Raw genomic sequence first — 26774 nt, 5'->3', positions numbered from 1 at the left:
TTTATTTTTTTTTAAAATATATTTTATTGACTTTTTTTTTTTTTTTTTTTTTTTTTTTTTACAGAGGAAGGGAGAGGGATAGAAAGTTAGAAACATCAACGAGAGAGAAACATCCATCCATTGCCTCCTGCACACCCCCTACTGGGGGATGTGCCTTTCTAGACTGAGCTTCAACGACAGCTCCTCCAAGCTGTCTCTTGTCCCCCGGGTAGAGTCAAGGCCTCTGATGGGCTCCCACAGCCCCTGGGCCTCCTTCAAGCAGCCTTGATTCACTGAATTGTCGTCGTCTCAGTATGTCTTTCCTTCCCAGATGTGAGCTCCCGGAGGACAGGGACCATGTGTGAGTCACCTGTGTCTTCAGGGCCCAGCACAGAGTAGGGACTCCATGAGTAACTGTTGCAGAAACGAACAAGCCTGTTTTCTCCTCTCATGCCCTGTTCTCAGAGAACGAGTACTCAGTGGATGATGAGTGCTTGGTGAAGCTGCTGAAAGGCCTGTGTCTGAAATACCTGGGCCGTGTCCAGGAGGCCGAGGAGAATTTCAGGAGCATCTCTGCCAAGTAAGTGCCTCTGTGGCTGCTCTCAATCCGATGGCTACTGAACCTGGTTCTCCCAGGCAGACTTTTTAGGGCTGCTTCTCCCTCCTGTGCACTCCAGTGCCTCCCCCTAGGCACTACATGTGTACTAGTGTCTACTCTGTGCCAGGGCCGTGCAGGGCACAGATCATTCACACCTCATCTGGCAGGGCTGCCAGACTGCTCACCTACAGGAGCCTGTCTACACTGAATTTGTTAATGGTGCCCCTGAAGATTGTAATTCACCAACCCTTCCCTTACCCTTGTGGATTACAAATGTTACAGATCAACAGTTATAGGCAACTCAATCTGATATGACCAGGGCTGTGGCACAAGGAAGTGGAGAAGACAGCAGGTGCCCTGAGGAGGGAGCTAAACTTAATTCAAGATACCAGGAGAGGTTTTCCAAGGATACCAGTTAAATTGTGAAGTTTATTGGACAGACAAAGCAATGAAGGAGGAGTTTTAAGTGGAGTAGGGACAGCATGTGCAGATGTTGGGCACAGATATGCCTGAGGTTGGAGGGACAATGAAATTGTCCTGCTGGGTGAAATTACAGAGGGAAAGGATTGCAAACAAAATAAGGGGAAGGGGGGTGCACCTAGACTGCAAAGGGCCTGGCTGTTTTGCTTACAAGACTGAACTTTATCCAAGACAGAATAGGGCAAGGAAGGATACCAAGCAGGGCAGATTTGGGTTCTAAAAAGATTGTTCTGGGACAGCATGGTGGGTTGGTTAGAGGGGCCAGATTGGGGATAGGGCATTTCCCAATACAATAAATAATTCAACTAGGAAAAAGGGGTTTGGGGACTGAGGTGGAAGTGGCACATGAGCCATAGGTTGTTAGGGAGCTGGCTCCCAGGTGCAGAGGTCTAGATAGCTAGGTAGCGGGAACCTTCCCAAATTAGAATTCAGAGCTAGAAACCCCACTTGGGGGCATGGGTTAGATCCTCCCATTCGGGGAAGGCCTGGGAGAAGCCTGAAGGACGTTTCAAGGGCAAGCCTATAAGCCATGTGCTCTTCTTCCCCACAGTGAAAAGAAGATTAAATATGACCACTACTTGATCCCAAATGCCCTGCTGGAGCTGGCTTTGCTGTTTATGGAGCAAGGCAGAAATGAAGAGGCTGTCAAACTCTTGGAAACTGCCAAGTAAGGCTGGATTAGCCTTGGCTGGGGGCAGAGGGAGAGTGCTGGCAAGCACAGTATAGCAGTCCAGAGCCCAGGCCCTCGTCCCTGGGAGCCCAGCTCTCACCAAGCGTGGGAAGGCTTCCTTCTCAATTCACCAATGAAGAAATGGAATCCCAGAAGCAGGAAGTGAGTTGCCCAGGATCACACTCAAGTTGGCCACAGGGCTTTGTGAAGACCCTGGTCCCCTGTGCTCCAGCCCACAGATCTATCTCTTGACATCTCAAGACTAGGGACTGATCAGGACCAAGAGGGTTCCACAGGGCATGATGTCTGGGGGAGGGGCTGGCCACAAACCCTTTCTGCTGATCCCTATTGGCAGACCACCCAACTTTCTCTCTAGACAGAGACAGGGATTTAGACTTCTACAACTCTTCCTTGGCTGGTGGGCTCCCACAGCTCAGACTGAAGAGAAAGCACTTTCTACAGCAGCCTCATGTGTCCGATTCTCTGGTCTCTTCCAGGCAAAACTACAAGAATTACTCCATGGAGTCAAGGACACACTTTCGAATCCAGGCAGCCACACTCCAAGCCAAGTCTTCTCTAGAGAATGTAAGCAGAGCCGTGGTCTCATCAGTGTCCCTGTAGTTTGGCGCAGCACTCCCAAGCTGGCAGACAGACAGCTGGACAGACATTTCAAAAATGATCCCCACCCCCTGCCTTGCCTTTGGGGTCTACCGGTGCTCCAGTGGGATGGCACAACATGAGTATCCCGTGAAGCAGCCAAGCCCGCATTTTCATCTGTGTGGCCAAGGTCCTTTGCCAAGGACAGAGCAGGTGGAGCCCTCTGCCTGCCCTATCACATATACGGGTACTTTGTTTTTCACTGTGATGTTTAAGAGAATGTATGAACAGTTTACATTTTACTTACAAATACAATGATGGGATCATAGTTGGCTTTTCAAAAAACCACCAACCAACCACCTGTAATCTTTGCTTTAACCCATACTGATCGGGAGGTAAATCTGTATGCTGCCAAAGGCCAAACTGCTTTTCAAACTTCATCAAGGTCTTAGCTTCCAGGGCTGGCAGGACCCTCAGGATGGTCTGACCTCAGGCTTCAAGGCTTCTGGGGTTTCACACAGACACCCACTATCTTACTTCTTACCCTTCGTTTTAACCTCCTTTGTATCTGTCCAATTTTGAAAAAGCAAAGATGTCTATTTAGTGAGATAACTCATTGGTGTCCATCTGTAGGAAACCAGTTTCCACCATAAGGAATGGGGATGCGGAGGCCTAACAGAAGGGGACCTGTGTGTGTGGCTCTTTCTGTGCCATGAAGTTGGGGGGATGGGTGGTTTCCCTCAGATTGAAACCATTGGGAATAATTTATAAAATCTTCTCTACTTCATTCTGAGGTACATTTATTTACTGACAGCATTTTTCTTAGAAATAAGATGGTAATTCTTGGCATATTTTAATTTTTTTCAGTTAAGTTTTATTTAAGTAATAAAACTTAAAAGAGATCATGCAACATCTACTAGTATTTCAGTAAAATATGTGTTGCTTGAATTCTTAGGCAGGGCAGAAAGTTTAGATCAGAAACCATATGGCCCAGGTATGTTTTATTTGGACAACATGATATTAAAAAAAAATTTACAATACGTTAACTTATAAAAATGGGGAGATTTCACAAATAAGTCTGGTTTCTGACCTCTAATTAAAAAAAAAAACCAAAAAACAAAAAAACACACACACACAAACCATCTGGCAACACGGGGCCTCATTACCATAAGGCAATAAGGCAACAATCAGTTGGAGCTGAGTAGAGGCCACTTTACTTATATTATTTTTCTGGTCTCTAAAAGCACCTGCATTTGCAACTTCTGGGACGGTTAAAATGAGAACTCAAAAGTTCAGTAACCAACACCAAATTTTACCATTCACAATCTCATGACAGCACACTTCAGTTTAACCATTTCCCTAGAAAAATCAAAAACACAGTAAAAATAATCATGTATGAACATGTGACTCCTCAAATACGTGAATGTAATTTCTTTAAGGGAAGGACCGTAGACAACTTTTCTAATCTTCCAGCACTGCAGTATTTAGCAAACACTTTTGAGCATCTGTCAGTGGCTGGGTGGGCTAATCTATTAATGTACAGTCAACCAGCTTCCTATGACTGACACTGAATGAAGCAATGGGTTATAGGCATTTTCTCATTAGGAAAAGCAGAAAACCCTCATTCTAGGTCCTCCTTTGCACTTAGTACCTTCAGAGCAGAAATGCTATGGGTTTTTCCCCCTCATTTTGTAAGAACTAGACAAAAGAATGCTCTCCATAGAGCAGCCCTTTGCAAGCTCTATTTCCTCCAAAGCCTGGGTGCTGGGAGACCAGTTTGTTTCTATTATAGGTGGCTGGGCAGGGCAGGGCAGGGCCAGAGGTGACTAGAGTCAGACGGCTGAGAGGACAGCATTTAGAGGCTCCCCACATATTAGAACTCTACCTGCTGCTGTATAAAAGCAGTACTGGCCATAGATACCAAATATAATTTGCCAAATAATTTATGAAAAGCTTTATTTCAACATTTATTTTAGGTGCTTCTGCTTGTATTTTAAAGTTTAGCCAGATGGTTTCCTTGTCAGTGTTTGTTGCTGTTTTCTTGCTGGGCTTCATTAATTAGCGTACGTCACCTTTCCCTCTGTCTGCTGCAGCCTGGCCGATAAGAGAAATCAGTGGATCTTGTCTCCTTTATCCCAGCTGCAGCTTGAGATAATCTGTGAAAACATGTATGAGGAGGAGAGTGGAGGGTGACCATATTGGGTGTCCTTGTGCAGAGGCCTTTGAAGGTGAAAATTCCATTATGGGCTTCTCACTGTGTCTCTTTGAGCCATTTCTGGTTACTTCTCTTAAAGACTTTTCCAGCACATCTGCCCTGGATAAGCAGCTGGTCAGGTGGAGAGTTTTGGCCTAAAAATAAGGAGACTTGAATTGTAGTCCCTACTTTGCTACTGAATGATTTTCAGAGTAACCTTAGGAAAGTCACAGACCCTCTAAAAACTAGTAATTTGGACTAGATTACTCTCTTTCCTGCTGACAACAGTTCGATTCTAACTCTGGTCAAGTCTGTTGGTGGGTTTTCATCTCCAAAATGAGGCAACAGATACGTAACTCTTTACCTTTTGCCAAAACTTAACCAGAGTGATAGGCTTCCTCAATCAGGGGCCATGACTGTAGCCCAGGATCCCCAGCGAGCAAATAATCCTCATTTGGGGCAAGTCTGCATTCTGTGCCACAGAGGAACTCAGTTGTTAGGAAGTAGAAACTGTGTAACATGACCTGAACAGGCCCTTGAAAACGGAAAGTCTACCTCTGCCTCTCAATGATCACAGGCCCTTGGGCTGGCTGGCTGGCTGGCTTTTAGCAGTGTGCTGCTCCCTATCAGTTCTCCCATGTGTTGGCAGGATTCCCTATTCCTTATCTCTCAAGTCAGAATGGGAGTGTTTCCAAGACCTCTATCGTCATTCATGAAAAAAAAAGCCAGGACCCGACAGCAAAGACAGGGCCCTGAAGGGCCAACACCAACCCAAGACTTGGCTGAGGTCCAGGTGGGCGATTCCTGACAACTGAAGAACAGCACCAAGAGGCTTTAGAAAATCCTAGCTGTGACTACATTCAACACAGGGATAAAATCCAAAGACACTTATTTCTGGAGTTACTCTCAAGTTGTTTATTCTAAAATGATGGGGGATGGACAATTTCTTGTTTGTTTAAAAATTAAAGCTAACAGTGTGCCTTTTCAACAACTGTTTCCTTATGTTCTTAGCATTATCCCACGAATGCAGTAATAAATGAGAGGTACCTGGATTCTGAAAAGCAAATGGGAACTCCTCACCCCTGTCCCCAGAGGTAGCTCTCCAATGCTAGAAAGTGTCTTTCTGCTTGCGTTAGCATAGCTCCTGGGAAACCTGGTGCAAAGTTCACTACTACCCAACAGGGTGAGTCCACAAACAAGGAGCCTCATTTGGGGGCTTGAAAAATTCACTTCTAAGTTAGCAATCTATGAAATGCTTCCATTGTACAAAGTCAACTGTCAAGTGACAAAATGTAATACAATCCTTCCTCTGGGAAGATATACAATTACTAGAGGTCACTATGGACTTCTTAAAGTTGACATTAAAGTTTAATCAGATACGTCACAGCTAACACCTCACAAATGACTAGACTGGATTGTCTTGTTTTTCTTCACATCATTAACAAACACTTCTGAACACCAGACGCTATATGCTCTGGGTGGGAAAAAAATAGCTAATATCAAGTGCTCATTATTTACCAGTTGCTAGTTTAAGCACTTGACATGGTTCTAATCCACATAACCACATTATGAAGTAGGGACTATTATTGTGATTTTACAGATGAGAAAACTGAAACCGGTTAAATAACTTGCCTAAGATCACCTGGTTACTAAATATTTGAAGCCAGGCAGTTGAACTCTAAAGCCCACACTTTGATAAACTGCTGGTTGAGCTTAAAATGATTAATTTAAAAGTTGGATTGATTTATAGTCACGTAGGCCATCCTTAAGGTACTGGCTAAAAACTCAAACATTAGAAACTTGGCTTGAAATACATGGAGCATATGTCTGTGTAGCAGTTTCCTCAGGCCACTAGGTTTCCTGAGGTAGGAATAGGGTCTAACTTCAATAAAGCCAAAAGGGAAAAAAAGGCAACCCTTAAGCAATGGTATTTGCTCATAAAACGATCGAGGGCTATTGGAGGAAAAGGCATGATCTGATTCCCAGATGGAGGATAGGTAAAGTCTGGTCAGCTACTCCAGAGACAAGAAGTGAGGCCTGAACAGATGTAGAGACTCAGGCTTGAGGGGCAGCAAACCATATGCTAGAAGATATTTGGTATTCTACATAAGAGCCCAATATGCAAATTGTCCCCTCGGACCGTTGTTCAACTAGGAGACCAACCGCTTACTATGATGTGCGCTGACCACCAGGGGTGGCACAGAACATGGCGGGCGTTGGCAATGCGGTGCTGGCAGTGGGCGGCAGTGCTGGCCCCCACCGCCCCAGTGAGAGCAGACTGCGGTAGATGGTGGAGCAGGAACAGGTGAGTGGGTGGCACCAGGACAAAACAGGTTCGAGCAGGGCCCCAATCGCCCCGCCAATTGTCCCGCCAATGGAGCTGAGCAGGGGGCCCAGCCCTGACTGACTGCCCCGCAGGTGGGATGGTGAAGGTGAGTGGGTGGTTCCAGGCCAAGGTGGAGTGCCAGTGGGGCTGTGGGGATGGGGGCATGAGCTGAGGCTGCGAGGCTGGGGGTGCGATCTGGGGCCCGAACTCTGCAGGCCACACCGAGGGACCTAACCCATGCACCAATTTGTGCACCAGACCTCTAGTAAGACAATAAGAAGTAGGAACATTTGAAAACTGGTATGTGTATGCTAAAAGCATTCAATTTTAAGTTTGGCAACATCATATCTATGGATCAAAGTGGTACATGGGCCAGAAATCTGTCACCCCTGGACTACAGCTTTCAGTTAACTATCTATGGAAGAGGTTGTGAGCATATTTACAGTTAGAGAAAAGCCTGATCTACTAAAAATACTAACTTTACGTGGGAAATTTATTGGGCCACATATACTGTGGGAAGGTAGTGGTGGGTTTGGCCTAGGGCAGCGATCACCAAACTTTCGGAACCCATGAACCACCAGTGGTCTGTGGACCACCAGTTGGCGACCGCAGGCCTAGGGGATGACTAAATCAAGTGCTCTAGTGCTCTCCATCTGACTTTGCTCCTGTGTTAGATTTATTCTCTTGAACTGGCTTCTTTGCATGGCAGGGATGTACGTGGCCATTCAGACCTCAATTCCTTACAGCTTTGTGATCAGAAGACACAAGCTTCTTTTCCTACCTCCTGTATGAAAAATCCCAGGTAAGAACTCAGATTAGCCGAAACCGGTTTGGCTCAGTGGATGGAGCGTCGGTCTGCGGACTAAAAGGTCCCGGGTTCGATTCCGATCAAGGGCATGTATATTGGTTGCGGGCACATCCCCAGTGGAGAGTGTGCAGGAGGCAGCTGGTTGATGATTCTCTCTCATCAACGTTTCTCTCTATCCCTCTCCTTCCTCTCTGTAAAAAATCAATGAAATATAAAAATAAATAAAAAATAAATAAAAAAGAACTCAGATTAGTTCAGCTTGATTAAATGTCCATCCCTTAGACCAGTTTCCCCAGATCAGCATGAGATCATCAGGGGATTTGATAGAAGGGTGAGGCCAGGTAATCTAAATTTTAACAAGCTCTCCAGGTGAATTTGATGCACACTAAAGTCTGAGAATCACACTGCCTAAGAAAGGAAATGAGGTACTACAATTGGTCCAAATGGGTCATATGCCAGTTGGAGATTTTTACTACAAAAAAGATGGGTACTGGGCAAACAAAAAGAACAAGCATCCACTATATGACCTTTTTTTTTTCTTCTTTCAAAGTTCACATATAGAAACTTTTCTAGGTGAAGGGAAGAATGAGGACAGTGAGTACAGTCTGTGGTGCTGGTCAGTGACAAAGCTTATCAGAACGTTGCCCTTGCCCTTCTTTATAAGATCCAATGGGAACTTCCTTGATGATGGCTCCCTGTCAATCCGAAATGTTCAGATTCCTTAGGGATCTCTTCTTCCCCATTTTCTCCTTCCCTTCACCCAAATATCTTGATCTCACAGAGCTTAGTCTGCTAAGGAAGACATACTAGTAGGAGTATAAAAAAAGGGATGTGTTTGGTCTGGAGGATAAGCCAGTCATTGAAACAACTGAAGTGAACTATAGGGCAGAAACTGTAATTCCAAAAGATTTGAGATAGGAACAAGCTTGACATTTTAGAAGGCACAAAAAGAAAGTCTAACAAGGCTATAAAGTAGAGTACTGTGAAAGAAGAGAGCAGAAAGCCAATGGATTTTCATTAACTCAGTACACTGGGAAACTATACAAGTTCTAAGCAGAGGAATGACATCCAATTTACTCAAAATTATTTTAGCTGCTACATGAAGAATGGGTTCTATAGGGTTAAACATGGAATTTAGGAGCTGGTGCCATACTAAAGATATCCAGCAACACTTGCCTCTGCTTTCTGTAAACTGGCTGATAAAAATAAATCTTCCCTTCACCAGCTACTAAAGGAAAAAAATACTTTCAATATGCTAAGTGATAGGCTCTAAGAGTCCATGTGAGTTGGCATTTCATGTCCTTTGCTCATTATGGAAATCAGAAACCCAGTTTATCAAAACCCATACCCATAAATATCTTCAAAGCAAAGATACCTTCAAAGCAATTAACTCAGTTTAATAAATAAATAATCCCAAGAATGGTACTTGCAACAACAAACTATCTCAAAATGCCCTATTAGATATAGTACCTGCTCACTACCAGAAAGAAAAATGTTTATATATTATTCTTGCTCATGTCAAGATCACATCATAGCAAGGGCCATGATGACAAATGATTTGTGAAAAACAATTTCCCCTCCCCACACACTGCACATCCTAAAATTGTAGCTATTAATTTATAATCTATCTGCTGAGTTCAGCTACCCTCACAGACAGAAGGTCATGATTTTGCAGAGTCAAAGCTCAAGGATTGGCTCTGATTCTGGAATTAGCAGAATGTACCTATTCTCCCACTTCAAGAATGGAGAGTGTTAGAAGCCAATCTTAATGTCTTTCTGACATATTCCAGGCTTCCTAATTCACACAATGCCTTTGGATCCCAAATGATTAAATTACTATGTGGCTCCAGATAAAAGGTGGGCTCATCACTTCTGCAAAGCCAACCAAATCTTCTCACAAGCACTCAGGAGTTCACCACTATGACTACCCTGTCTTATATTAATTTTTTCTCCCAAAGTTGTGCTAGGTCTTATTTTCAGGGGATGTCTTATCTTTCCATGCGCTAGGTCTTATTTTCGGAGGATCTATTATTTTTGGGGAAACAGAGTAGACTCGGAGGCAAACCTTTAGTTACCCACTTCAACTTCTTTCTTCAGTGCCAAGAAATGTGGAGCCTATAAGCCCTGACTATAATTATAGAAAGGGTTCAAAGCAAACAGGTGCTGCCGCTCCTTTTAACACAATCAATCTTAAATGCCTGAAATGTGTACCTTATTCATAATGCTGCTTCATTCTTCATTCATATGCAGAGGAAAACAAACTTTCTATGGAAAGCATCCAAAGATGACTAAATCTTCCAAGTGGACAGTAACTTTTCTCAAGAAACAAGAATATAAAGGAAAGTTAGTATCACTCCTAAAATTTCCTTAAAATTTTTATGAAATGGTAAGTGGTTTTAGTCTATCAGTAACAGTAGTCAAATGGTTCCAGTTATTGTCCTGAGCTAATGCCTATTGCTCAGAGGAATAAAGCAAACAAGAACAATGTGGACAATTAAAATGGGCAGATAAATCCAAACCTCTTTTGTATAATTTCACTAATGCCTCTCACAAAAATTTTATGAATCAATTAATGGGTTGTAAAGGGATTTGTTGGGATTTTCTATTTCCATGCTAAAGAACAAGGAAATGTCAAAGGACAAATGGAAAAAGCAAAGTCTGAATACACTTATCTAAACAATCAAACTCTGAGTACTGTTGTTAATTTTTAACTTACCCCTGTATGGTTTTACAAAGGGCTGGTTAGAATTTAGCTAACCATTTTTTTTTTGTGTGTGGGATGCTTTAAGTCAGAGGCTCTCATAAAAGGAAATATATTTAAATTAATATTCCCCAAATACTTTTGTTGCATCCATTTACTAATTTCTATATGTTGTAATGTAGATCGATATTATTTTTCTCCGGTTAAAAATACTGTATGTGCAGCCTATGTGGCTCAATAGTTGAGCACTGACTTATGAACCAGGAGGTCATGGTTCAATTCCCCGTCAAGACACATGCCCCTGTTGTGGGCTTGATCCTCAGTAGAGGGTGTATGGGAGGCAGCAAGTTGATTCTCTCATCATTGATGTTTCAACCACTCTCTCCCTCTCCCTCTCTGAAATCAACAAAAAATATATATTAAAAAATAAAACATTTTTAAAATGCTAGATGTGCAAAGCTAACAAATAGTCCAATAAATTTTCCCTAAATACATAATTAACTTCCTATATCTTTTAAACCACTTAGGAAAAGTACTGTTTTAAGATATTTATATAATGCAAATAGTTACAATTATTTACTCCACTAGCCTTATGTTTCACTTAAATTAGGGATGTGGAACATCCAGCCAGGGGAATATATAAGGCTCTCGAAACCATTTGGTCTGGCCCTGCAAGGCATTAGGGGTGAGTTAAATGCCTGACCAAATATAGCAGGCTAATTTTTAAGTTGGTAAGTCTGTATGGCCCGTGAATGATGTTATAAATACCCAAATGGTCCTTGGCAGAAAAAGGTTCCCCATCCCTGACTAAGCATCACAAAATAAAGCCCTGTCTAAATCTGAACTGTGAACATTAAATCACTACCTGAGCATACACAAATACATATGTAATATATATGGAACCAAGAAAAAATTCTTTGATACTTTTTTTTTTTTTTTTTTTAAATAATGAGTCTACTGATTTATTTTATCTGACCCAGTGGCTCTCAAGCAGAGAATATTCTGTCTCCCCAAGAACATTTGGCAACATCTGGATATGTTTTTTTCTCTCATGACTGTGGAGGGGCTGAGTGGTGCTATTAGCATCTGATGGACAGAGGCTAGGGATGCTGCTCATGGTCCCTAAGACAAGAGTCCAGAGCAAAATGTCAATAGAGCAGAAGTCATGAATACATGACTAATTGAAAGCCATGAATACATCAGAGCTGACCCTCTGCCCCCTATTTTTGAAAGCTCTTAAGAAAATCTCACCTCACAGAAGATCAATCAACAATTATATTTCATTGTAGCTGAACATTTTTACTCTATACTACTTTATTTAACAAGCATTTATTAAGCACCTAGGTTTTGAGAATATCTTCCTTAATAAAAAAATGTATTTAAAGAGATAAATAGGTAGATCCAAACTTTCTAATAAGCAGGCTAGTAATACTAATCCATTTCCAAAGGGAGCAGGAGCATCAAACAGCCTTTGTGAGAAAGCACAAAATTAATAGAAACAAGAGACCTCAATAGCAAAATACTTAGAAACTGGGACCAAGTGGGGGAAAACAAGAAGGAATTCAGCTAAGTCCCCACAGGATTAACATAATGCATCATGAGGATACTGGCTCTCATGCCCATGTCTCCCCTGATGGGTACATCCCAAATCAGGCTTGTGTCTTAGGAAAGTCTAGTTGAGTGTAAGGCTGGAGCAAGAGAGCTATTTAAAGAGGTACTCAGAAAGGGAAAAACTATCTTGCTTTCGCTCCACCCCAAAAAAGACTAGATCCGTGGTCCGGAAACTGTGGCTTGCGAACCATATGTGGCTCTTTGGCCCCTTGAGTGTGGCTCTTCCACAAAATACCACGGCCTGGGCGAGTCTATTTTGAAAAAGTGGCGTTAGAAGAAGTTTAAGTTTTAAAAATTTGGCTCTCAAAAGAAATTTCAATTGTACTGTTGATATTTGGCTCTGTTGACTAATGAGTTTGCCAACCACTGGACTAGATGATCTTTAAATTCAGGTGAATAAATTTAATATTACTTCAGGAGCTACTAACCAAAAATCCAACTTTTCCTGTGTCCACTAATTTCAAAATTAAAGGCTTAAAAAATTAGTTGACCCATGGATATAGACAATAATGTGGTGAAGGCCTGGCATGGAGGGTGGGGTGAATGGGGACATATGTAATACTTTCAACAATAAAGATTAAAAAATATTAGTTGAGGTTATTATATCAGCTATGATGCACTTAAATGCAAGTGAATCAGTTGACTTAGAAACTGACTACTAGCTAATGTTCTTGTAAGCAGAGGTAGTCCCCAAGCTGCATACATTTCTGAATTATGCAAAGAAACTTACCTTTTTTTCCTGATTCCCATTCTCCTTTTTTAAAATGCATGCTTCCTTACAAAGGAGCTTTGTACCTAGAGAATTTGTTACTTCAATGGTCACTGTATTCTGTAAAATCATACTGTTTTAATATCACATGCTAAGTACTGGTAGTAGGGAGAGGTATAATATCTGGCTTAAGAAATTCTCTACAAAGAACACTCATAGAATTGAAAAGGTTTGTGTGAACCAAACTACTAGTATTTAAATTTGTTTAGTTTACATTTAAAAGAATAACATTCTTTTAATTTTTCCTCATCAGGCTTTTCAGACATTTTAAATCCTATACCCAAGCATGAACACTCTAATCTAATATGGTGATCCTATCATCTGGCTTTAGAAAATTTGAATCTATTAAGCTTCTAAATTTATGATGAAATACCAAGCCATAAAAATACTTTCCCCAAAGTATACACACCCAAAGATTAAAAAGTAACTGACTAAAACTATACATATATATTTTAAAGAAAAGATTAGAAAACTTGGGAAATATTATGTAATCAACTCTAATTTAGCTCTTTACAACTATATTATAACTTTATTTAACTTAGTAAAAACCAAAATTGGTTGTTTTTAATATGTATCTGAAGGTCAAAATCAAAGAATACAAAGTACCTAAAAAAAACCCCAAAAACATTCAACTCCATACTACCAAACTCAATGGTACCTTCACTACTACCAAACTTCTGTGAAAGAAGCCATGTATAAAGAAAGACTAACAGCAACATAAAAAATGAGTTTTTAAAAAGTTCATTTACCAAATTTAAAGATCTAGAAAAAAGAAAGTCTGACTATAATACTTGATAACACAGACAGCATGTTTAAATAGAAAACACAAGGATAAAAACAGTAATATCACTAAAAATATTGCACAACTTCAGGTGTTTCCTCCAAATTTGCTTTATGTAATTGGGTGGATATAAATTAATGAACAAAAATTAAGCAAGATACATGTAACAATTTAATGACAATCTAATTCCTTTCATTTTTTCTCTCTCAAATTCATCTTTAAGTCTTTCCATCATGGGGCTCATAAGAAAATTAACCAACATATGGATACTACAGCCAAATGTCAAATCTTTAAAAAATACTTATGACATACTAAATTCCTCTATACACAGTTATGAAGAACCTTCAAGATACTTGTATTTTGTATCTAGAAAAGTGTTAGAGTCAAATATTCAACTCAATATAAAATAATAAGAAACATTTCTTATTTGTTAGGTTGAAACTGCTCCTCCTTTTGCTAATGAATGATTTCTTTAGCTGTAATATCACTGAGCTGAACAAATAAACCACCTCTGAGTACACACGAAAAAATAAACACATGCTAAATGGATAAAACATTACAACTACATCTTTACTAGACCATCTCTACCTCTAACACTTCAGAAGCTTAGAGATTCAGTGTTCTTACATTAACTGCAAGAAAAAAATAAAGGAGAAATTCCTTCTTTTTTGAGATCACAACTATGAAGTCATGTGGTTATACAAATTCAGCATTTGTGTGCAAAACATGAAATACATATATCTTAAGTATCCTTGCTTATACTAGACTTGCCAGTCAGCTAGCAGGACTTTCCAAGAAACAGAGACTGAGATGTGTTTTGTATAATTTCAATAACCTCAGCACTACAATAATAAGAGATGCAGTATCCTTTTGCTATGGTTCAAGACAACAGGGAAGGAGGTCACAAGAAAGAATAAATCAAAATTGTTAAAACCGAGAAACTTCTCAGTTTCACCATGGTGCCACTTTCATTTTTACATAAGCACTGTGGCATAATTCAAGCTCAATAAATCAGAAATCTTAATTTTTAAAATTTACCTTGACTTTTAATTATCACCATATTAACCAAAATAATTAGATAAAACACACTGGAAAGGGTAATACTAAACCCCATACTAGAGTTGGTTTCTTGACACAAAAACTCATGTTTTTTTATAGAAAGGGATAGTGCATCTCAGTTTGCTTACAAGCTAGGAGATCACTTTGAATTCTGAATTTCCTAACTGCAAACAGATATAGCACTTATAACAGGTTATAAATAAACTGGTTTCAAGCATAGAGCCAGCCCCAACGATAATAATACACTATTTAAAAAGACCTAAGGCAATGAATTCCATTTCCAATGGAAAAAAAGAACTGTGCAAACAAGCTTAAAACTACTTTTTTTTTTTTTTTTTGTGCCAGTGTTATAAAATGTAGCTTTTAATAAAACCTTGACCCAAATGCTAGCAACTTCAGAAAAGAATTTGGGTGGGGGAAGAAGAAAGTTATTTCATTTAGGAAAAACAACCACTATCTTTTTCCTAATCTTCAACACACACGATTTAAACATATAACAGCTGCTGTAATACTTTACACAATTCCTATGTACTGGAGCAATAACAAGATCTAAATACAATTATATATTTTTAAACACTGGGTCAAGGCTTTACATAAAAATACCATCCTACTTTTCCCCCTAAGTTTCTAAAATATGACATACTTTTCCCCAACATCTGCAGCCATTCAGGAATTTTTAGGAAACTTTTGTGCATGATCTTAATTCCTAATCCCTGGCTCTTTGGGCTCAGTGACAAAAGATCAAAACCACCAAAAAAATGAAGGTTCACTTGAAGTCAGATGACAGATCCTGGCTCAATTAGTCTCATAGGACGAAAGCAGTGCTGCATCAACTGGCTCCATGCAGGAGGGGCATGTGAAGGATCTCATCAACCAGTCATCTATACAGTCCAGGTGATAGATGTGCATGCACGGCAGAAATCGAATTGGGTCCCCATAAACAAAGTCCATCATACAGATCACACACCTGTTGGGAGCAAGAGAGAAATAACCAGAAAGCTTTTATAGATAAGTGGTCTGTACAGAATAATCTTTAAAATCCCATTACAATGACAGTGTTAATCTGAAACAGATAAAAATGGTTTGCCAGTGAACCCACCATCAAAGCAAATTAAATTTTTTTTTTTCCTATAAGTGTTAGACCATCTATAACCTCTTATTTCAATCCCCTGGAAATATACAGACTTTGAGAGCAATCAAGAGAACAGAAAGAAATGGAGCACATGGAGATCAAAGCCATTGCTAGAACTGTGCTTATATCGATAAAATAGCTACATGTGGAAGACACTGGAAGGAAAATGTGATGCTTTAGGTAGGAAACTACTGGCTAGATAAACTTTGTTTACACAAACTGAGTTTTTAGTGTAAGTCCAGAAATAAGAGTTTTCATCTTAATAACTATATGTATACAAAAACAGAACCACTAATTTCAGCCTATTTACTGGGCTGCTGTAGGCTAGAATTCTCTTCATCAATCCCAGTTTCAAGTTCACTGCACTTTCTTTCAAGTTCAAAAAGCAACCCAATTCTATAGTGTTTTAAGTCAATGTTCTAGACTGACCAGTGTTCTCAGTGGTTGGTATTAACCCATGAACCAAGAGGTCAGGGCACATGACTGGGTTGCAGGCTCGATCCACAGCAGAGGGTGTGTAGGAGGCAGCCAACTGGTATTTCTCTCCTTCCCCCTCCCTCCCTCTCTAAAATCAATAAAAATATCCTATATAATAAAGAGGTAATATGCAAATTGACCCTCACACCTTCACACAAGATGGCGGTAGGGGAGGATAGTTGTGGGCGATCAGGCCAGCAGGGGAGGGCAGTTAGGGGCAACCAGGCCAGCATGGGAGGGCAGTTGTGGTGACTGGGCCGGCAGGGAAAGGCAGTTGTGGGGGGGAGACCAGGCCTGCAGTGGAAGGCAGTTGTGGGGCAGAAGACCAGGCCTGCAGGGGAGGGCAGTTTGGGGTGATCAGGCTGGCAGGGCAGTGGTTAGGGAGTGCTCAGGCTGGCAGGAAGGTGAGTGGTTGGGAACCAGCAGTTCCAGATTGTGAGAAGGATGTCCGTCAGGGATCGGGCCTAAACTGGCAATTGGGTATCTCTGAGGGGTCCCAGATTGGAGTGGGTGCAGGCTGGGCTGAGGAACATCCCTCACCCCAGTGCACAAATTTCATGCACTGGGTCTCTAGTATTATAATAAAAAAGAATGTTAAAATTCTGAGTATTTTTCTTCACCAGTCTTTTTTAATTATTAAAAAAGTGTTCTAGATAGGATATTATCCTAAGTGCTAGCATTAACTGGTGCTATGGCTCAAAGAGTCAAACATCAACAAAGTAAATTAGATTATGCATATATTTGGCAAGACCACTCTCAACCTAAAAGGAGTATGGCTGTCTTCATTAGAAACTCTCAGATAATAACTCTGAGGTCAAAAACTTCCCAGAAGTAATATTTTATACAATATTCAACTCACCTGGCTTAATAATATTACTCCACAAATTAAGAAATGGATCAAGATTTTCCTCATATCACTAAAAACCTTTAGAAACAATTTTACTTTCAGTCTGATAGCTTTTATTTATATACTAGAGGCCCGGTGCATGAAAATTCATGCACTGGAGGGGGGGGAGGGGTCCCTCAGCCAGGCCTGCCCCCTCTCACAGTCTGGGAGCCCTCAAGGGCGGGAGGTAACCCTGTGATCAGGAGAAGGCGATGCCCCCATCACACCTCTGCTGCTGCTGCCACTGCCACTGCCAGCAGTGCAAACCTCAGCCGGCCCTGTTTACTTGAGCCTCAGTGGATGGGTAGCTGCCATCCGAAGCTTGCCTGTGACTAGGGCTGGCCCTAGGTAGCTGGGCAGCCGATGTCTGAGGCTTGCCTGTGCCTTGGGCTGGTCCTGGGCAGCTGGGAGGCTGAGGGGACTGGGCAATTCTGGAGGCAGGGGTGCAGAATGGCCGGACTCGCCTGCTGCCCAGGCAGTGCTGAGGGTATTGGGTGCCGCCATCTTTGAAGGCGTGACAGTCAATTAGCATATTCCCTCCTTATTGGCTGTGGGTGCCACCAGCTTTGTGAGGGCATGATGGTCAATTAGCATATTCCCTCTTTAATACATAATTTACAAAGTATTCAAATCAAAGTATTCCTATAACACAATTTACTTAACTATACTTCTAATATTATTTTTCACTGAATAAAACTATGGTGAATATCTTTATGCATAAAGCTATAGGAGAGTGAAATAACATTTTGGGATAGATCTCTAGAATTAACTGTCTCAAAGGGTATAGACCTGAAGGTCCTTGACACATAGCCAATTTGCTTTCCCAACTGACAAGGTAATGTTGGTACTAGTTTATACTTACACAGATGAATTATTTTTTAACTGACATTAACTTTCATCCAAATGGACACAAGCAACATATAAAATGGTCAGAATTCAAATTCTTCTTAAGTAACTTTATCTAAACATTATCTTGCATTAACTGTTTATATTAACTGACTTCCAAATTGCAGGAGAATATTTTTCAAAAGAAAATCTCTTAAAATAGACCTTTAAAATATGTATAAATTTATTGAAACTTACTCCCGGATCTTTTTTTCTGATCCATCTCTTCCAGGGTCATAAACTCCTTTAGGCAGATGTTGTATAAGGCCTATTCTTTGAGCTATCCTAATTTGTTCCTCTTCAGTCAGCTGAGTTGCTAGGCGGGTCTGGCTAGGTGTTGGATGATAGACCGGAACTGGAATTTGTTCCTGAATTTTAAGAAATGGAGAAAAGGATTAGTTTTTAAAAATCTGTTTTCTGGTTTATATTTTCCTTTTGTTTCTTCTTTTTTTTGGTTGGAAAGGGAAAGAGGAGTTTGGGGAGAGGTAGACTGAGCTAGTGTACAGTAGTATAAGATTCTGTTTTAGCCAGCTTTAATTTTAGCATATCTGACCTATTTTAAAGGATGTACAGTAAATACAAGCTTCCCTGAAAAGAAAAAAACATGTTATATGAAGTATTCTGCATGAAGATCATAAAACCCAGATATACTCACTCCTCATACACAAATAGGTAATCAATATAATTAATCAATCTAATGAAATGTATGCAATATTCTGTAGGTCACAATGGAGTTTTGTGGCCTCAATATACCATTATTTATATTTGAACTGGCCATAATAGACTCTTATTTGCAAATGTATTTTTTCTTTCCACACAGACAGCAACCTTAAAATTAATTTATTATTTACTTGAAAAGACTGGATATTTTTGCAATTAACTTTTATAAAATTCCTTTTAGGCTTAGGGATATTTGGATATGATAACTGGGCAAGTGTCAAAATGAGGACACCTTTCCACCCAAATGAAATAAAAAGCTTTTAGAGATATATATTAAATACCTAAATATCTACTTATTCATTTACTTGTATATATTACCATATAAAATATACCAATTTAGACATTACCATATTGCTTTTTTCTACTTACATTTATAAAGTAATTTTATTCATATTCTTCATACATTGTTTCAACAGGTATTCACTGAGTACTCTTATGTGTCAGGTGATGGGGAGTTGAGAATAAACAAAATAAAAGTTCCTAGAGTGATGGAGGATGATACTTTAGATAGTATGCTCAGGAAAAACCTCTCTGATGAGACATTTGAGAAGGCACCTCAATGAAGTATGAGTTAGAAACTAATAATTGTAAGACCTAATAATTTCATTGTGGCTAGAACTATTTGAGTCACCTAATATGCTTCCCAGAGAACATCTCTACTGAATAAAATGATGGAGACATAACACTTTGAATCCATGTATGAAACTTACACAGGAAATATAATGTCAAATCATAACTACCTACATTAGAAAATAGTTATTGAGTTTCCTGTTAAAGACATCTATAATAATAAAAGGGCAATATGCAAATTGACCAAATGGACAAACAGCACAACGACTATCTGGACGTCCTTCTGGACGAAGCTGGGGCTACGAAGGCCTACTCTGGCACGAATTTCATGCATCTGGCCTCTAGTTTTAACATAAGACTTGAAATATTCCTTTTCTCTCTGAGATGCAGAACAAATGTATAATTAAGGAGCTCAAACCCAGCAAATGCTTTAACAAATAATTAAGAGTATATTCTCTAACATAAGCAGAATGCCAGCAATTCAAAGTTTAATGTACTATAAATATCCATATAAATTAACTAACAGTTACTTTAACTACTTTCATATTTCTATCTAATCATTTAGAAAATAATAAGCATGTGAATGCTTATCAAAATTATTTTTTTCATCTAAATATTTAGTTCATGCATATTACATGCAAAGAAGGTATTATATGATTAAGTATGGCTCTTGAATCCTGAAACCTTGGGCTTAAGATATTCCTCTGCCACTTAACACAGAGCTACCATGTTTAAGCTGCTTAACTTATCTGGATTAGGTCCTACCTTACTGACAGTGGTGTTAATAAGGCTTACATGAGGAAGCTGTAAAGTGCAAGAACTCAATAAATGGAAATTACTACTAATACGTAATCACTAATGTTGCTTTCAACAAGCTATAACTATTTATTGCAGCCAAACTAGCATGCTTTTCCATCTTACTATCTTTGCTTTTAGTGTTTTTTAAAAAATATATTTTATTGATTTTTTATAGAGGAAGAGAGAGGGATACAGAGTTAGAAACATTGATGCGAGAGAATCATCTATCAGCTGCCTCCTTCACACCCCACACCGGGGACGTGCCGGCAACCAAGGAACATGCCCTTGACTGGAATGGAACCTCAGACCTTTCAATCCGCAGGCCAATGCTCTATCCACTGAGCCAAACCAGTTTTGGCTGCTCTTAGTATTTTTAAAAATCTTTCCCTACAGGTCCATTGGTCTAAATTCTACCCTATGAAGTAGGTTGTTGACATGAATGAAACATTCCCAAATCCTCTTCCCTGACATCCAATATTAACAAATTCTGCTTCTAGTCTCAGCTTAATTACATAGGTATTGTCTGCCTATAATTAGGAAGATTATACAGAATACAGAAAACTTCAGTTACATATGCAGTCATCAAGGGAGGAGAATGCCAATTGGTCTCCCACACCCCTTTTATTGAATTTATTGGGGTGAATCTGATTAACAAAAGTCTATAGTTTTCAGGTGCATGATTTTACAACACATCATCTGTACTGTGTGCTCACCATCCCCAGGCAGTCTCTATCCATTACCATTTATCTCCCATCCCCTCTTCCACTTCCTTCCACCAATCCTGTTCTAGCTTTCACAGAGGAATAAAGTACCAAACTATATTTCTAAATTTCTCTGGTAGAGCTTGAAAGCTTTCTTTCAGCCATGTATTTCTATAACACTATGACTACAGGCAATATTTTGCTTTATAAACAATTTTTTTTAAAATAAATGAACATTTCCTTTTAAATAAGCTTTGTGTATACACAAAATTTTCAGTTTGTAGTTCAAACTCCAAGAACATTTATATTCCTGTTTTATGCACTAGAAAAGTAACTTTGTTAACCAGGTTTACAGTACATAACAGTTATATGACTTTAGTTTTAGTTATTAAATTTCATCTCGGGTTTAGATAGTCAACCCTTCAAGGTTTTATACCTAGCAGGCAAGCTTTCAATGCAGAAAAGTTTCATGGTTCAGAGACAAAAAGACTGACCTTGCTCTGCCACTTTTAACTTTCAGACCAAATTATTTAACCTCTATGAGCCTCCGTTTCTTCATATGTAAAGTACTAAGACCACTGTAAGAATAAATGGGGCCCAGCCAATGTGGGCTTAAACCTATGAACCAGATCACAGTTCAATTCTCAGTCAGGACACATGCCTGGGGGTTGTGGGCTGGATCCCAAGTAGAAGTGCAGGAGACAGCTGATCAATGATTCTCTCTCAACATCGATGTTTCTATCTCGCCCTCTTTTTCTCTCTCTGAAAAAAAAAAAATTAATTAAAAAAATATATATATATGATGGGAATTGCAAGTATATCTGGTACAGCATGAGATAAATACAATATATAAAGGCTCTATAAATAACATTAACTATTATTATTGCAGTTTTAATATTTAATACTAGAGGTCCAGTGCACGAAATTTATGTACAGTGGGGGCATTGGGGAGGTGTCTCTCAGCCCAGCCCGCACCCTCTCCAATCTGGGACCCCTAGAGGGATGTCCCACTGCCCATTCCCAAGCAGAGGCCCTGGTGTCTGGGATTTATTTATCTTCTATAATTGAAAGTTTGTAGCCTTGAGTGGAGGCCAGGGCTGGCCATAGCGAGCAGGAAGCTTGGCTTCCTCCATTGTCAGGGAAACCCAAGCCTCCTGCTTGCTCCATGGCTGCAGGCATCTTGGTTGGGTTAATTTGCATACTCACTCCTGATTGGCTGATGGGTGTGGTATGGTCAGAGGTATGGTCAATTTGCATGTTTCTTTTTTATTAGTGTAGATGATTGGCTGGTGGGTGAGGCTTTTGGGTGTAGTGGAGGTAAGGTCAATTTGCATGTTTCTCTTTTATTAGTGTAGATAGAACAGTATTCTAATGTTTAAGAAATGAATGGGATTTACAATTTAATATATTAATCATATCTCAATAAAGCAGAAATTCAAAATTTAATTTAAAAAATGAAGGGGATTGTCAAAGTAAGCAAAAACTTCTCAAAAGGAATCTTAGGCCCTAGCTGGTTTGGCTCAGTGGATAAGAGTGTCAGCTTGTGGACTTGAGTCCCAGGTTCAATTCTAGTCAAGGGCACATGCCTAGATTGTTCCCCAGTAGGGGATGTACAGAAAGCAGCCAATCAATGATTCTCTCTCATCATTGATATTTCTATCTCTTCCTCTCTCCCTTCCTCACTGAAATCAATAATTTTTTTTTAAAGGAATCTTAGAATTCATCTAAGATTCCATTTTATATGCCTAAGTTTGCTTACCTACAGCCACATAATTACTGACAATGTTGGAATTAGAATTCTGGACTCCCTTTAAGCTAGTAATTTCCATTATACTATGCTTGGCTGCTGGATAGCAAGAAGACCAATAAGTTAAATGATCTGGATTTTGTCCATTTACATCACTTTGAAGAACAGTACACTGAAATAACATTTCAAGAAAGCCATCAAAATAAGGCATCTTACCTAATAATAGACAAACATGTAAATTGACCATACCTCTGCTATGCCTATAGCCAATCAGGAGTATGAAAATTAACCCAACAAAGATGGCAAGTTAATTTGCATATACAGGCACAGAGTGATCAGCGAGGGCCGAAGGCCTGCTATGAAGGGGAGGGAGGAGGATGGAGGGAGCTATAGGAACAGTGCTCCAGCTGGGAGCGAGGACTTGCTGGCTCCCGGATGGCCAGGAGTGAAGCCAGGAGAAGGAAGGCCTATTCTTGCATGAATATTGTGCAATGGGCCTCTAGTCTATGTATATAAAAAACCAGGGACTGTAATCGTAATGACAGGTCACTATGATGCCCACTGTGGCTAACAAATCCACCATATCAGGGGATGGGGCCGGCCGGCCAACCTTGTGGCACCGCCCCCCAGCTGGCCTACCCCTGACTGGACTCTCCCACCCCAATCAAGAGCGGGGGCCAGCCAAGTCCCAGCTGGAGCACTGCCCTTCACCCCCGCCAGCCCTACCCCTGATCAGTCCATCCCACTATGATAGGCCCACCCCTGGTCGCACCTCCCCACCCCAATAGGGGGCGGGGCTGGGCAGCCAACTTCCTGCAGTCCCTCCCCTCTGACCCCCCCCCCATTCCTGATCGCACCCCCCACCCCAATAAGGAGCAAGGCTGGCCGGCAACCTCCTGCAGCCCCTCTTCCCGCCCAGCCCCAACCTAGATTAGCCTCCCACTCTGATCAGGGGCTGGGCCACCAGCCAACTGCCACAGCCCCTCCCCACAGCCAGCTCCACCCCCAATGCCCCCCCCCCCCCCTGTGTGGGGCTGGCCAGCCAACAGCCACTGACAACCAATCGCCCCCCCCCCCAAATTTGGGGGTGGAGCTGGCCAGCCCACTGCCCACAGCCCCTCCCCATGGCCACTTAAGCCCTCAATTGCCCCCTTCCCCCCTCACCAATTGGGTCCGATTGAGGCCGGGCTGGCCAGCCAACCTCCCATTGTCTCCTACTCCTGACAGTTCCGGCCTTGATCCACTCTGATTGGGGCCAGGCTGGCTGAACCCTACCCATGCACGATTTTGTGCACTGGGCCTCTAGTTTCTAATAAAGGATTCTATAAAGGTTTTTCATCTGCAATAAAGGTTTTATAATTTCAATAATGTCTAGAAATAAGAATTTCCAAGAACATCAAATCCATCTATAAACTGCCCCTGTGAAAAGAGATTCTATTACTGGTAGAAAAATAAACTCTAAGTCGAATCATACCTTCTCTGTCTGTCCTTCAATTGGAACTCCTGTGGGCTACTTCATATAGTTCTTACTGTAAAGTTGGGAGAAGGTCAAATTCTGCTGCTACCTAAGTTAAGAAAGTTGTTTTAAAACTCTATAGGACAGTTTCTCCTTGCACTCACTTTGGGAATTTCAAGTGTCCAGTGTCACTTTCATAAACTACCTGGTTTAAAAAGGTAACATAGACTACTAATTCACTGAGTTTTTAAACAATATAACTGTTGTTCAAAGGAATCTTATTTAGAATCAAAATATTTAACTTTGGTAGAATGGGGCTGGGATGAAATGTCACCTAAAAGGGATGAGCCTCCCATTCCCACCCCACACCTTACTTGGGATACCTTAGCAGAATCATATGAATCAATGGAACACAATTTAAAAAACACTTTTATCTAAGAATATGGGATTTTTCAGCCTGAAATATTAAAAAACTGGAATCTTGGCTATTTACTGTGGTGACTTAAACCAAGTCTTTACATATCTTTGAATATAAGAGCTAATAGCAGCACTTTAGAGAGTGATGATATACTTGTATATAACATCAAAGGCTTTGTAAATGTCAACTTTTGTAAGTTATTCCATCCCTTAGTTTTCTCCTCATCATCAATGACTGGTTTGCTAACTGCTACAGTTCCTGACTTTGTTTCTGGCTTTTTGGCTTGTCCCTAATACAAGAAACATTTTGACCTCTGTTGTGACTTCTGCCAGCTCTGAGTTTTTCAACCCTTGGATTACAATTCCCAGTTTAAACTACCTTCCTGACTCTCACAGTCCCAGTCCAACTGGCCAGTCTTGATGAGCTGACATCCACACCAAGATATGACACATATGAAGTCACACTAGAACAACTGGTATAAGACTACGGGTAATAAAGGACTTCAAAATCCTTGAACACGCCTACTACAAACAAAAAGAACTAAACTATAAGTAATATTTCTAAGCATGTGCTTTTTAAGAGGCTAGATTTTTTTCAGTTTTATGGTTCACTTTTGAGAACAGAGAATACAGAAAGCACAATAGAAAATGAAAATCTACTTTATGAAGAAACATACTACTAGATATTAAAATTAAAATCCTATCTTTTAATTATTCACATTGTGGATGCATTTTCTTACTTGATATTTGTTGTTATTCTTAAACCCTCTAAATACCACCTAGATATTTTAAATGATCCAATATTCTAATTTCTGTTTACATGTAACTTTTCAGAAAGCCATAGAGGATAGAAAATGACTAAGAACTCCTGATATTTTAATGATGGATATGGTCCAGCCAGTGTGGCTCAGGGATTGAGTGTGGACCAATAAACCAGGAGGTTAGGGTTCAATTCCCGGTCAGGGCACATGCCCAGGTTGTGGGCTCAATCCCCAGTAGAGCGTGCAGGAGGCAGCCAATCAATGATTCTCTCTCATCATTGATGTTTCTATTTTTCTCTCCCTCTCCCTTCCTTTCTGAAACCAATAAAAATATATTTAAAAATAAAGATGGATGTGGCCTCACCCTTCTTACCACATACACCTAATTTTAATTGCCAGCATATTTGTTAAAAATGACCTGAAAGCCTGGCCGGTGTGGCTTGAGGTTGATCCTTGACCTATGAACCAGGATGTCACAGTTTGATTCCAGGTCAGGACACATGCCCAGGTTATGGGCTTGATTCCCAGCAGGGGGACTGAAGGAGACAGTTGACTGCTATTTCTCTGTCACTGGATGTTTCTCTCTATCCCTCTCCTTTCCCCCACTCAAAATCAATAAAAACAATACAAAAAGGCCTGATGTATTAGTTATTGTTTAGAAACTAAAGATCCAATGCTATTTTCTAGGTGGCAAATGGACTTTCTAATATAAGCTAGAAGCCACTGGATGGCAGATTAAACAGGAAAATAAAAACCACAATTTTTAAAGAGTTAGATTCTGGGACAGTTCTCACCATTCCCTAACTGATAGCATACTGTGCCTAAACTCTTTGCATAAATAATATGATTTATGCTGAATACCTGCTTTCCTTATGGAAGTCTGGAATTTTGGCATGTGTTAAGAGTGCTGGAAAACAAATCAGTTTCACTAAAAAGAGATGCTGACAGGAAGCCAGGCAGGCTGATCAACAACCTTAATTGCTCTAACCACTCACCCTTTAGTTGAGATATTGTTACCTGAAGCAGCCTCCACCTTGTTTGTCCCATGTAAGTTTTGGTTATTTCCTGCCTAAGGGCTACATGTAAATTTCTATTTATGTTGCCTAAGATGTTTTCCCCAAAGCCTTAATTAAAGGGGATGGCAGGGCCAGAACAAGAGTAGTTTCCCCACTAGAGTTGGACTACCGCCTGGCCCCACATATTGCCAAGTTGAATTTCTTCAAGTCTCAAGTCTCTTCATTTGCATGCAGCCCTTCTCCAGAACCCGAGCCCTGAACTGGAACTCTTTCCGCGCGGGCTGTGAAAGAGATTCCTACATCTGTCACCCAACGTGGGGCTATTTGCAATGGGATTAATTTGTCCTAAAAAAGGTAATTCGGGTTGTACCCATGCTACTTGGGCTGAGTAAAATAAATGCCTGCTCAATTCTTAGCAACTCATTCCTAGATTCATCTGTTAAAGTTCGGGGAGAGGAAAGAGTAGAGTCACCTTTAAGTTAACTAAATAAATTTGTCATTTCTCCTGTAGAGATTTTCAGATAAGGCCTCAACTAGTTAATGTACCCTAATTTCTGAAAGTCATTTAAAGTTTTAAGACAATCTGCCAAAGCCGGTTTGGCTCAGTGGTAGAGCATCGGTCTGCGGATTGAGAG

At 40.4% G+C, this 26774-nt stretch overlaps 2 protein-coding genes and 1 long non-coding RNA gene across 4 annotated transcripts in view; 1 reads left to right on the top strand and 2 right to left on the bottom strand.

The window, feature by feature from the left end:
• The window catches only part of TTC39A (tetratricopeptide repeat domain 39A), a 51243-nt gene extending 48047 nt beyond the window's left edge, over positions 1-3196 (top strand). For both annotated transcript variants that reach the window (XM_036447275.2, XM_036447276.2), the window contains exons 16-18: positions 445-559; positions 1608-1724; positions 2225-3196. In XM_036447275.2, the coding sequence (XP_036303168.1) occupies positions 445-559; positions 1608-1724; positions 2225-2348 (356 nt within the window). In that variant the 3' untranslated portion in view covers positions 2349-3196. The remainder of the gene's footprint in view (positions 1-444; positions 560-1607; positions 1725-2224) is intronic.
• A 264-nt stretch (positions 3197-3460) lies between these two features.
• Positions 3461-10525, bottom strand: LOC123652717. The gene is made up of 2 exons (XR_006742188.1): positions 9864-10525; positions 3461-4673 (listed from the first exon to the last, which is right to left on the bottom strand). It is a non-coding gene; the product is annotated as an uncharacterized LOC123652717 (long non-coding RNA).
• A 3083-nt stretch (positions 10526-13608) lies between these two features.
• RNF11 (ring finger protein 11) overlaps positions 13609-26774 on the bottom strand; it is a 45567-nt gene continuing 32401 nt past the window's right edge. Inside the window, exons 2-3 of the mRNA XM_036447291.2 lie at positions 18152-18321; positions 13609-15540 (exon numbers count right to left, since the gene is read on the bottom strand). Of these exons, the coding sequence (XP_036303184.1) occupies positions 15369-15540; positions 18152-18321 (342 nt within the window). The 3' untranslated portion in view covers positions 13609-15368. The remainder of the gene's footprint in view (positions 15541-18151; positions 18322-26774) is intronic.

This window comes from Pipistrellus kuhlii, unplaced genomic scaffold, assembly GCF_014108245.1.
Source record: "Pipistrellus kuhlii isolate mPipKuh1 unplaced genomic scaffold, mPipKuh1.p scaffold_m20_p_2, whole genome shotgun sequence".
NCBI lineage: Eukaryota > Metazoa > Chordata > Mammalia > Chiroptera > Vespertilionidae > Pipistrellus > Pipistrellus kuhlii.
The sequence above is the reverse complement of the archived record's forward strand: the minus strand, read 5'-3'. Positions and strand labels throughout refer to the sequence as shown.